This window comes from Onychomys torridus, chromosome 7 (assembly GCF_903995425.1).
Source record: "Onychomys torridus chromosome 7, mOncTor1.1, whole genome shotgun sequence".
In the NCBI taxonomy this organism is placed as follows: domain Eukaryota; kingdom Metazoa; phylum Chordata; class Mammalia; order Rodentia; family Cricetidae; genus Onychomys; species Onychomys torridus.
This window is the reverse complement of record NC_050449.1, coordinates 71,578,562-71,591,186: the sequence shown is the minus strand read 5'-3', so window position 1 is coordinate 71,591,186 and position 12,625 is coordinate 71,578,562. Positions and strand designations below refer to the sequence as shown.

The following is a 12,625-nucleotide window of genomic DNA, read 5'->3' as shown; positions in this document are numbered from 1 at the left end:
CGCACCGTTCTTCCCTCTCTGGAGAACACTCTCCAGGGCAGACTGCACCTTCACACTGTGAGAATGAGCGATGGGGAAGGGTTGAGACTCACTAAACAGCTTTAGGAGCGCCTCAGATGGTCTCTCTATCCCAACAGGAAAGGGGTAACAGCAAGGCACACGCGCACTTAACCAAAGCCATCAACACATAAACCCTCTAAGTTAAAAACAAAATCACAGGGGCAGAAGGGGGGAGGACAGGGGAACCCATGGCTGATGTATAAAATTAAAACACATAATAAAAACAAAAACAAAAACAAAAACAAACAAAAACAAAAAAACCCCCAAATCATACTGATTTACTAGAGGTGTGTGTGTGTGTGTGTGTGTGTGTGTGTGTGTGTGTGTGTGTTACCAGGGCACGTGTGTAGAGCTCAGAGGGCAACTTGAAGGAACTGGGTTCACTTGTGTTCACTTGTTCCACTGAGAATGAACTCAGTTTGTCAGGCTTGGTGGTAAGTGCTCTTACCCACTGTGCTATCTCTCTTTCTGTCCCCATGCCCTGTTTTTTATTAGAAATACAACAAAAACAAGAACAAGAACAACAACAACAACAAAAAAACTCCAAAAGACAAAGAGGACAGGATTGAGAATTTCGTGTCTACCCCGCTTACAGTCATTACCTACCATCTTCTTCGGCTAAGAGTCCCCAACAGACTAGCCAACTGATCCCCTGTCATTGCTGCAGTGGGGTCTCTGCAGAGCTTTCAGCCTCTCACAGCCTCAGTGTCTCTCCTTTGGAAGACACAGTTACTGTGCATTCTTTCTACTGTGAAGTTGACAAGAAAACAGCAGAGGTAGAGGATGACGTGAGCTCCAACCAGGACTGGACATAGAGCTGTTGGGAAACATGTCAACCAGCGCCTCTGGCGATGGCCAGGATGGTGAGGCTGTGAGAGAACAGGCCTGACTTCCTCCACAGCTGCACCTTCCTTTGCATCGTTTGCGCACACACGCTCACTGTTTGCACACACACGCTCACTGTTTGCACACACACTCTCAATGTCTAAGGCTTGAAAGCAATGGCAGTGCAGAGTTCCAAGGGGCTCTTATGGGGTGCTAAACTTTTAGCTAAAGATATTTGTGTGTGTGCACATGCCAATGCCTATGCATCTGTTCATGTGTGAGGGAGAGGAGGGACTGTATAGACGATAGGCATGTGGGCATGTGTACATACAGAGGTAGGTACGTGTGTAGGAACATGTCAGAAGCACATAGGCAGTCTGTGTCTATGAGTCCACAAATACTTCACTAACTAGCGTCTCAGAAGAAAGGCTGTGAGTTCTTCCTAGCAATACATATCTGAGTCTCATTAAAAGTAGTAAAAAGGAAGTCTCTAACTCAGGTTCCAGGCTTAAGGAAACAGCCCAAATGACAAAAACTCTGACTGCTCCCTATTTGATAAATAAGCTGGCAGAAAACCCCTTTGGTTCCCCACTTTTCTCCTTTTTGCTCTTACATGCCCTCTATTTGTCCCTAAGATACCATGTCCAATTATTTATTACACACCACCACTTGCCATGAATTCTTGCGAATAAAGGCTAAAGAGCCAGTCCTCCAAAGTCAGTGGGATCAGCGATGACCTGTACTTAGTGTGTCACCATGCTGCATTAAGAAGTCAGCTCAGGGCCGTATTGCATGCCTTTAATTCCAGCATTTGGGAAGCAGAGGCAGGTGGATCTCTGTAAGTCTGAGGCCAGCCAGAGTGAGTTCCAGGATAACCAGGACTGTTATATAAAGAAAGCTTATCTTGGAAAACAAACAAACAAACAAACAAACAAACGAAGTCAGCTCAGCCATGTGTATTATTAATGGATTACAAAGCTTGTGCTGGAGGATGGCAAGGGTTTGTAGAGACAGCCAAGGTCTGTGTGTTTCATCCTTTCTGTAACCGTGAAGAACTACTTAGAAGCAAAGAGCAAGCTGGTGCTGACCCTGGATACAATGTGTGACCTTGTGCAACACAAGATTTTTCTACCCACTGATAATTTATACCAAATAAAGTAATTGCTGAAAGGCTTGAACCCAGTCTCTTACTGAGTAATGAATCCATGTGTTAGTGCGATGTTTACAGTGGCAACATCCACAGAGTGTAAGGGCTTCTGCCTGTATAAAATCAGCCAAGGTCCACATGCTAAGACGACCTCAGATGACCTTCTCAGAGCACTTCTGTTTTCACCCACAGATGTCCACGTGTTGGCTATGTATTCATGGTAAAGTTATCAATCCAATCTTATCTGGTCTCCAGTGGTTAGAACCAGCAACGTTCCAGAGAGCTGCTGGAGATTACTGCCTCATAGTCATTGCTGTTCAACTTTTCACAAGCTCAGTTAGGAGGGAAAACACAAATGGAGAGTTTCCTGAAGGGCATATAGCTATGCTTCCCTTTGGACATTCTAAATCTCTCTGTGGACTACCCACACCATCCCTGAAGTGAGTCACTGGGGCCGGGCAGAACTGCTTTCTCTGATCAGGTGATAAGACTGGCCTACAGTGAAGGATATCGAGCAAAATGGGCCTATGCAGCCTGCCACTGTGTTTACTAGAAAATCATGTGACACACTGTCCCCTCCAAAGGGCCCATGAGCAAGTGTCTTCCTGGCCAGGGTATCAAGACTAACCCTGGGCTCAGTAAGATGGTTCAGCAGATGAGAATGCTTGCTTCCAAACCTAATGATACTAGTTCAAAACCCACTTAAAGGTGGAAGAAAGAAGATTCATTCCAAGACTCCTGAAAGTTGTCCTCTGCACCCATGGTGTGACACATGGGAATGCGTGCGTATGCACACACACACATGCATGGACACACACATTAGCTAGATAAATAAATGTAAAATGAAGGTCTTAATTTAAAACATAATAGTTTTGCTTTTGACTAGTCAATTTTTAAATCAAGGAAACTACATATGTTCTAACTGATCATGTTTCACACTTTTGTTTGTTTGGTTGGTTTTGGTTTTTCTTTGAGACAGGGTTTCTCTGTGCAACAGCCCTGGCTGTCCTGGAACTTACTTTGTAGACCAGGCTGGCCTCGAACTCACAGAGATCCACCTACCTCTGCCTCCCAAGTGTTGGTATTACAGGCGTGTGCCACCACTGCCTGGCTCACACTTTGCTTTGTATAACAAGCTCAGAAACAAATCTGTTGTCTGCTTCTTCTACTGAAATAAAATTTGCTGGCATGCTGGACACATCCTCCAAACATTGCAGGCTATTACGAATGCTATTGGTTACTCCCACAACCAGAGTATAAGACCCTATTGCTGAAGACATCATTTATTTATGTCATCAAACATGGAGAAATCAAGCTGGTGCCCAACTAGAAGCTTCAACCCTACAAACTCTGCAACCTACAAAGGTGAACCTTTCAAAATATATTGGTACAACAGTGGCATAAAGGTAATGGGAGTAACCAACCACTGGTTAAAAATTAGATTTGAGGCCCATTCCATGAGACAGAACCCACACTTGACATCACCAACGAGGCCAAGAAACTAAGACTAGATAGGTCATGGGCCCCAGGTGAGAACCTACTACTATAGCAATAAAACAACTTGTAATGACACATTGCTATATAGCTATAGGTCAGTGCATGGCTTACCCCTTATCAGAAATGTCTCTTCTTGAAGCAGATGGCAATTAACACAGAGACCCACAACTGGACACTGTGCAGACAAAGAGAGACCTTGGAGCACGCAGCCCTAAATGAGGTATCTTTATCAAACCCTTCTTAATGCTCATGGATCTATATAGAAGAGGAGGCAGAAAGACTGTGAGAACTAGAGGCTGGAGATGACTCTAAGGACACAGCATCCTTCAGACATAACAGGGCTGATGCACACCCTGTCAACTCAGAGTGTGATAGCACACACAGGACCTGTACAGATTCATGCCAGACAAAAGCTGAGCACAGAGAAGGGGAAGTGGACACCAAGTCCTACCCCTACCCAAGGAGCTACATGACCCTTGCTGAGAAAGGGAAAATCCATTCCAATGGAGTGATACTAGATACATCAATGCCGACTCCAGCCTCAAGCTCAGGTGTAGGTGGACTACACAGAATAGTTTCCACATTTTTTTTGGATTGTGATTTAGTAATTTTTGACTTTTGTTTTTTTCTCTTTTTTTAAGAAGAAGAAAGAACATTGGGTGCCTGGGGGAGTGAGGAAGATGTAGGAGGGCTTAGGGGAGGGTAAAGAATATGATCAAGATATATTATGCAAAGCTGGGCAGTGGTGGTGCACACCTTTAATCCCAGCACTCGGGAGGCAGAGACAGGTGGATCTCTGTGAGTTTGAGGCCAGCCTGGGCTACAGAGTGAGTTCCAGGAAAGGTGCAAAGCTACACAGAGAAACCCTGTCTCAAAAAACCAAAACCATAAAAAGATATATTATACAAAAACATTTTAAAATAACTTAAAAAAAAAAAAGAATTGGGCACAATGTGACTGACCACTTACATTCCTGCTACCATTCCCACCAGAGTGGACTGTATCTTTTTTTTCTTTTTTCTTTTTTTTTTAGATAAGATCTTACTATATAGCCTTGGCTGGCCTCGAACTCAGAGAGCTCGGCCTGCCTCTGCCTCCCGAGTGTTAAGGTTGAAGGACTGTGTAACCACACTTGGTTATCTCCTCTCCTAAACTGTGATTCCTCTTTAAAAGAAAAAGAAAAGAAAGAAAGAAGAGAAGAGGAAAGAAAGGAAGGAAGGAAGGAAGGAAGGAAGGAAGGAAGGAAGGAAGGAGAGAGGGAGGGAGGGAGGGAAGGAAGGAGGGAGGGAGGGAAGGAAGGAGGGAGGGAGGGAAGGAAGGAGGGAGGGAAGGAAGGAAGGAGGGAGGGAAGGAAGGAAGGAGGGAGGGAAGGAAGGAAGGAGGGAGGGAAGGAAGGAAGGAGGGAGGGAGGAAAGGAAGGAGGGAGGGAGGGAAGGAGGGAGGAAGAGTGAATGAGTGGCTTTGACTCCTGGCTGTCCCCCTGCCTTATTTCGCTTTTGTCTGTTCTTCAATTTGCTAAGTTTTTTTGTTTTTTTCCGAAACAGGGTTTCTCTGTGTAGTTCTGGTGCCTGTCCTGGATCTCGCTCTGTAGACCAGGCTGGCCTTGAACTCCCAGAGATCCACCTGCCTCTGCCTCCCGAGTGCTGGGATGAGAAGTGTGCGCCACTGCTGCCTGGCCAGTTTGCTAAATTTTAATTTATTTTGTTTTCCTGCATCGTATAAAGTTTTGGGCTACTTTAATCCCCTTAGAAACAAACTGGAATATAAACGATGTAGAAAAATGACCAGCACAGTGCAGAGATGCTAGTGTGGGCTAGACACAACACGTGGCTACCTCAGAATTCTGATCTGAGGTTTCTTGTGGATACATCAGAAAATGGTGGGATAATTCCTAGATCTACCTATAACAAGCTTAATGCTAAAACTGAAGAACACACACACACACACACACACACACACACACACACACACACACACACGGAAAAATGCAGTAAGCAAAGTCCCGAGAGAACATATTCTGAAAGCCATTGTCAGCCTGTCAGCTCTACAGCTGTTAACATTTCCTGTGTCATCCACCCGATGACATTTCACTACTATTCAGAAGCACAATATTGCAAATCACCTACCGTGTTTATGAATGAATGCCAGTCCTTGCAATATCTGATACATTATGTTCCTTATAGCAGACTCTGGAAACAACTTATTTCTGTATGGGCCGGAAGAAAACAAAGTTACAGAGCTGAGTTTCTGTAGTAAATAGAATCTCTGTTATTATCTTGTGTTAGTCTGATTATGTGGTATTAAATTAAGAAATTTTACCAGATCCTTTGACGATAAATAGCAGAGAAAAATAATCACTTGTTGACATAGTGAGGCTGAGTAATAAACACCAAGTACATTGAGCTCTATTACAAAGAAAAGAGTAAACATTTTATAATAAAATAAGTAAGAAACCTGAAACACTGTATCCAAAAATGAGCTAGGCTCGGAGGCCACACCTGTAATCTCAGGACTCAGAAGGTTCACATAGAAGGGAGTTCCAGGCCAGTCTCAACTATGCAGCAAGTTTGAGGCCAGCCTAGAAATGAGACCTTTCTCAAAACAACAACAACAACAACAACACAAAATGAAAGCAAGCAAGCAAGCTGCATCCCCGGAGTTGTCCCGGGGCTCCCCGGCACAGAAACGTGGTTGTGTCTTTCACCTAGCTGGCAGATTTCATCATTCAATTCCAGAGGCAGGACTGTTAAAGGACTACAGAAAGAACCAGAAAGCTGAAATAAAGCAAGCAGAAAGTACATCTACTTAGCAATAGAGGACCCTTGGCAGTTCAGTTCCCAGCACCTACATTGGAGTGGCTCACTGTAACTCCAGCACTAGTGGGGAGCTGGTACCTCTGGCATTTGTGGGCACTCACACACATATGCACCCCTACACGTATAATTTAAAGTAATAAAAATAAATCTCAAAGACACTTTGTTCAAAAATAAGGTTATGACCAAACTATACCTTTCTTTAATGAGCTGGTAAAGGTTTTCCTTCATGTACTCAAAGATAAAATAGAGATGATCGTTTTCCCTGATGACTTCTTTCAACTTTACTATATTGGCATGATTGAGCTTCTTCAAAGACTGAAACAAGGTGAGAAAGAAAACCAAACAAAATTAGAAAAACAAATGTGTCTCAAAGGGAAAGCCACCCTAAAGACACTTAGAAAGGGATTTCTGATTTGAGAACTGAGAACATGCCACGGATTACATTATATTGGTAACTTATAAACAGTGTTTCTCTGAAGTCAACATGACTTTATCTAGAAACATGCCTTTGGTGGATTGCCTAGAAAGGTAAGCATTTGATCACTAGCTGGTACTCCTGACTGTACCATGCCTGGAGCAATAAGTCAGGACTATTTTTGTGGCAATAGGCCTAGGCTGTTTTAGACTCACTCCCTCATGGAACTCAGGTTGTACAAGTGGCCAGAGGGGAACCAATAAAGAGAGCCATGGCTTTACATCTTCTGTCGCTGGAGAATGCAGCTGGTTAAGGCTGAGGTCACCAGACATGGTCACCAGGAAATTGCTGAAAGGACTGAGGCTGACAGCCTGATTTAATCTCTAGACTTCTTACAATATGAGTTTTAATTACCAGGGGGAATGAAGACATATTACTGATGAAATACTGAGTGAAAGGTCCAAGAGCAACAGAGGTGAGCAAGTCAGGCAGTAGCCAAGGAGCATGGACATGGTTCAGAAGATGATGCACGAGTTTTGATTGCTCATCTTACACGTGTAGTTTTCTAAGTTCATTTGAGAGTATCCCTGTACATCTGACCTTCCATATACACCATCTGCCAATGGTGAACAAAAACGCTGTCCTGTTAGTGACCAGCAATCAGTACCCAGAGACACCCAATCATTGGGAGTGCTACCTGGATGATCAGAATTTGAACCTTGAAAAGGCTTTTCCCCCACAGAGCAATGAGGTCAATAATGACAAATTATAGAAGCTCCTCCATCTTTGAAATTCATTAAAAAGAACACACTTTCCATAAAACAAACAAAATGTGCAGAAGGAACTGTTAAAGTCAACATCCAAATCCAGAAGGGTCCAAATGATCAGAAATTGGATTGATGTAGCTTGGAAGAGAGAGGAAATACGGCCAGCAAATAAGGACCAAGTGAGACTTTTCTGGACTCTTCACCCCAAAGGACAAATTCTTGCCAAGTCATTTTGGTGGCATGGATCCTCAGCAGTTTGGGCTAGAATCTTCTAGGATGACCCAGCCTGGTTGATTATTCCTTTTACTTGGGTTGGAGTCCTGGTTTCCCATGACTGTTGTTCACTGGCTGCTCCTGATGGCGGCCATCTTTCCTGCCTGTTTGCTTAAAGCATGTCACAAGCATCTCTTGATGAGCAGCTTCATGGAAAATTCACTCAGGAAAAAAAAAATGAAGTCTGTTTTAGAGCTTTTCTAGAAGGCAATTCTAGAAGGAGCGCAGAGGTCCAGCTGTGAGACTGTGGTCTGTCTGAAACATGAACTACAGGCTCATGTCTAAGAGCATCTTGAAGCTCCAGTTTCAGGGAGGTTACTGAGCAAGTTACATTTTCTATCTGTCTAATCTGTAAAGAATTAATTCTGCTTGGAGAATTTCACCATATTCATTTTACAAAGAACTATATCCGGAAAGAAGCATCTTATGTGGTGATGGGAAAGTTTGTAAAGGAGTAGACCCAGACCACTTGTGTCAGAGCAGATAAGCATCAGGAGCAACTCAAAAACGAGCCAGTACTTCCCACAGGGATGCACTCCACGGGTGAATTGATAGTACCAATTCTCCGCCCTCAGGGACTGGTCAACACTTTTCTCCCTGATATAACTATAACATACTATATCCTAAGGATAAACCTGGTGTAAGGCAGTATCTGCTTCTCAGAGGCCAGTAGCCTACCTGGGAGCGTAGGGTATGAATTTAAAATACATGTAACATGTGGCTAGGCTTGGTGGCGTTCATTGCATGCCTTTGACTGTAGCACTTGGTTGGCAGAGGCAGGTGGATATCTATAAGACCAAGGCCAGTCTGGGCTACACAGTGAGACCCTTGCCCTTTATGAAAAACGTTTGCATGTCCCTGCTCTGGACTTGAAGCTGGTGAACAAACTCCAGTGCTGGTGAACAAACTCAGGACCTCATGCACCTCACCAGGTGCTCTAGAGCAGAGGTCTGCCCCAGCCCCTTTCCTATCAGGTGTTCTAGAGCAGAGGTCCGCTCCTGCCCCTTTCTTCTCAGGTGCTCTAGAGCAGAGGTCCGCCGCAGCCCCTTTCCTCCCAGGTGCTCTAGAGCAGAGGTCCGCCCCAGCCCCTTTCCTCCCAGGCGCTCTACAGCAGAGGTCCGTCCCATTCCCTTTCCTCCCAGGTGCTCTAGAGCAGAGGTCCGTCCCAGCCCCTTTCCTCCCAGGCGCTCTAGAGCAGAGGTCCGTCCCAGCCCCTTTCCTCCCAGGTGCTCTAGAGCAGAGGTCTGTCCCAGCCCCTTTCCTCCCAGGTGCTCTAGAGCAGAGGTCTGCCCCAGCCCCTTTCTTCTCAGGTGCTCTAGAGCAGAGGTCCGTCCCAGCCCCTTCTCTCCCAGGCGCTCTAGAGCAGAGGTCCGCCCCAGCCCTTTTCCTCCCAGTGTTCTAGAGCAGAGGTCCGCCCCAGCCCCTTTCCTCCCAGGTGCTCTAGAGCAGAGGTCCGTCCCAGCCCCTTTGCTTTGCCTTTGTTCCCTTTTCTTTCTCTTTTTCCTCTCCCCTCTCCATTCTGCTTTTAACACCTCTCCAGGTAGACTGACCACGAGGGTTGCCATTCTTTTCCTTATGCTTCATCCGTTTTTAGGCCTCGCACTCATCCCTGTTTGAAAAGCCCAGTGGGATAGGAAGAAAACAACAACAACAACAGCAAACCAGGCCTGGTGGAGCCTGTAAATCACAGCAACTGGGAAGCTGCAGAGCCAAAGACGATTTCTAGTTCAAGGCCAACCCAGGCTACATAGGCAGACTTTGTCTGAAGAAAAGAAGAAAAGAAAAAAGAAACAAACAAAGAAAGAAAACCAGTGAAGACACGCTGTATGCAATGCTGACAAAGCTCTGTGCCAGTCAAAGAATTCCACTGCATACAACAGAGTATTAGTGCAAGAAAACACAGAGGTACTGCTATCGTATCTAGGGAATAAGCCACAGGCAGAGCTTCCTGTGCATCAGTGGATAGAAATGACACCCATGGAGGCAATAGCCCACCAAATCAACACGTACTGAAATATACGGGCTGAAGAAATCCATTAATGACAGAAGCATTCTAGTAATAATACACTCGTTAAGTAACGTAGTAATTTTCCACTTTTAGATACCAGCTGTAAATATCCTCTCTCTACTTTTCACGGCATTCATGAAAAATACAGATGGAGTGACTATAGCAAGTATATATCTAGCCATAAACACAGCTATTCTAATCAGCCAAATAGAAATATTCCTGGATAAATTGACAAATACCTTAACCTCCCGAAGGTTCATGCATTCTTCCCAGGAGTAAAACTTCCTTTTCATTCTGAAAGGGAAGATAAAGAAACAGCATGCTTATTCCAAGTGATAGGCTGAACACCATTTCTTGGACATGTTTTCATTCAGGGTTGGAGAGGCGGCAGAGTGTTGAGAGCATTAAATGCTTTTGCAGAGAACCCTCATTCATTCCCAGCACCCATATCAGGCAGCTCAAAGTGCCTGTAACCCAGCTCCAGGGAACCCAATGTCATTTTCTGGCCTCTGTGGGCATGCACACATACACATGTGGCAAGCACACATGAATGCACACACATACAAATAAAAATAAATATTAATTAATTTTTTCATTCTGAACCTAACCAATGTTGGTTCCAATTTGTATACAATATTATACTATCTAAGAAGCCCTTATATGAAACCAGGTCAAGTCTAAGCCACTACACTTCCTGCAGCAGTGGGAACCTGGTATACTGCTTGTTTTTTGTCAACTTGACACAAATCCAAACCTATCTGGGAAGAAAGAATCTCAGCTAGGAAAACGCCCCACTAAACTGGCCTGCAGGTAAGCCCGTGGGGCCTGATGAGAGATTGAGGGTAGTAGGTCCAGCTTACCGCAGGCGGTGCCATCCCTGAGCAGCTGCTTTTGGATTGTATAAAAAAGTAGGCTGAGCAGAGCAAGCCACAAGGAGCAAGCCAGTAAGCAGCACCCCTCCATGGCCTCTGCACAGCTCCTGCCTCCAGATTCCTGTCCTGACTTCCCTCAGTGATGGGAGTTGTAAGAAGAAATAAACCCTTTCCACACCACGTTGGTCATGGTGTTTATCACAGCAACAGAAACCCTAACCAGGCCTCCTGGTGTTGTACAAAGAGCCAGGTCTGCTGTCTGACGTTAAACTTGACTTGAAGTAAACGTCCTCAGGTTTATTCTGTCCAGGACAGTGCAGGCCAACAGAGCTTCTGTTGTTGGTGGAAATCTTTGGGAGGTCCAGTATGGTAGCCACAGATATGTTGCCACAGGATAAGATAGACAGCACTAGACAGGCTCAGGGGTTATAAAAAGAAAGGGAACAGGAGGAGGAACAGGAAGCGGTGGATGATGAAGGTGGGAGAGACATACTTTGGGAAGGTCCATGGGAGAGTTGGGGATGGATATGACAAGATACACTGTGCCTATGTATGACATTTTCAAGGAATTAATTTTGCATTTGTTTAACTCCATGAAGCTGTGTTACTTTACCTGTCTAAAACATCTGATGGTCTAATAAAGAACTGAATGGCAAGAGAAAGGACAGGCGGGGCAGGCAGGCAGAGAGAATATATAGAAGGAGAAATCTGGGAGAAGAAGTAGTACCCAGAGAAGGAGGAAGACTCCAGGGGCCAGCCACCCAGCTACACAGCAAGCCATGGAGTAAGAGTAAGAATCACAGAAGTAGGAAAAGGGACAAACTCAGAGGTAAAGGCAGATGGGATAATTTAAATTAAGGAAAGCTGACAAGAAACAAGCCAAGCTAGAGGAAGTTCATTTAGAAGGTGATTCCAGAAAGCCAGGGCAAAGAGCAACAAAACTAGGGGAAAGATGAAAGATCAGGTATAAGATACGTGACTGCTGATGTCAAGACTAGGCCCAGCTCTGCTGTGAGCGCTGAAGTGACCTGAGACAAGGGGCTTGTCTTTGTAATGGTTACTATTATTATGATGAAACACCATGACCAAGAGCAAGTTGGGGAGGAAAGGGTCTATTTGACTAAAGCTTCCATATCTATAGTCATTTACTGAAGGAAGTCAGGACAGGAACTCAAACAGGATGGGAACCTGAGACTGAGGCCATGGAAGGGTGATGCTTACTGGCTTTCTCCCTCTGGCTATTCAGTTTGCTTTTTTTTTTTTTTTAGAACCCAGGACCACCAGCACCCACAATGGCCTGGGCCTCCCCCATCAAGCATGTATATGTCTGTCTACAACCTGATCTTATGGAGGCATTTTCTTTGTTGAGGCTTCCTCCTCTCAGGTGACTTTAGTTTGTGTCAAGTTGACAGAAAACCATCCAGCACAGAGCTGCGAAGAGGCAGGAGAAAAGAAAGAATGTTTAACACTAGTGGTTTTCATGAACTGTCTTTTCAGTTTGCTATGAACTATGAAATGACTGGAAGCCAAGAGCCCTGTAGAGGACCTGGTGGTCAGATGGTAAATAGTAAGTCTGGAAGTGAGGTTCTAGTAGTCGTGGAGGAGATAGACCAGATAGCCATTTAGTACAATTGACAGGACTAGATGACTGGGGGGGAGGTGCAAGTGGGAGTAAAGTCAAGGGAGCTCAGGTTTTGAGGTGGCTGGAGAGAGGGAAAACAGAGTCAGAAGTCTGCACATCTGTAACCCAGTTCTTGGGAGGCAAGGCAGAGAAGTGTGAATCCAAAGCCAGCCTAGACTGCAGAGCAAGACTGTCTAACAGAAACAAAACAAAACAAAGACAAGAAGGATAAACACGTCTGGAATAAAAGTGGAATAGTACTCTGGAGGTAAGTTCGGTTTGGGGAACGATTTTTAAATGGTTACAGGACTTAGTGCAGATGGT

General features: G+C 44.8%; 1 protein-coding gene across 2 annotated transcripts in view; it reads right to left on the bottom strand.

Moving 5' to 3' along the window:
• Cilk1 (ciliogenesis associated kinase 1) overlaps positions 1–12,625 on the bottom strand; it is a 59,148-nt gene that overhangs the window by 21,768 nt on the left and 24,755 nt on the right. For both annotated transcript variants that reach the window (XM_036192001.1, XM_036192000.1), the window contains exons 3-5: positions 10,048–10,102; positions 6,539–6,660; positions 5,656–5,735 (exon numbers count right to left, since the gene is read on the bottom strand). In XM_036192001.1, the coding sequence (XP_036047894.1) occupies positions 5,656–5,735; positions 6,539–6,660; positions 10,048–10,102 (257 nt within the window). The remainder of the gene's footprint in view (positions 1–5,655; positions 5,736–6,538; positions 6,661–10,047; positions 10,103–12,625) is intronic.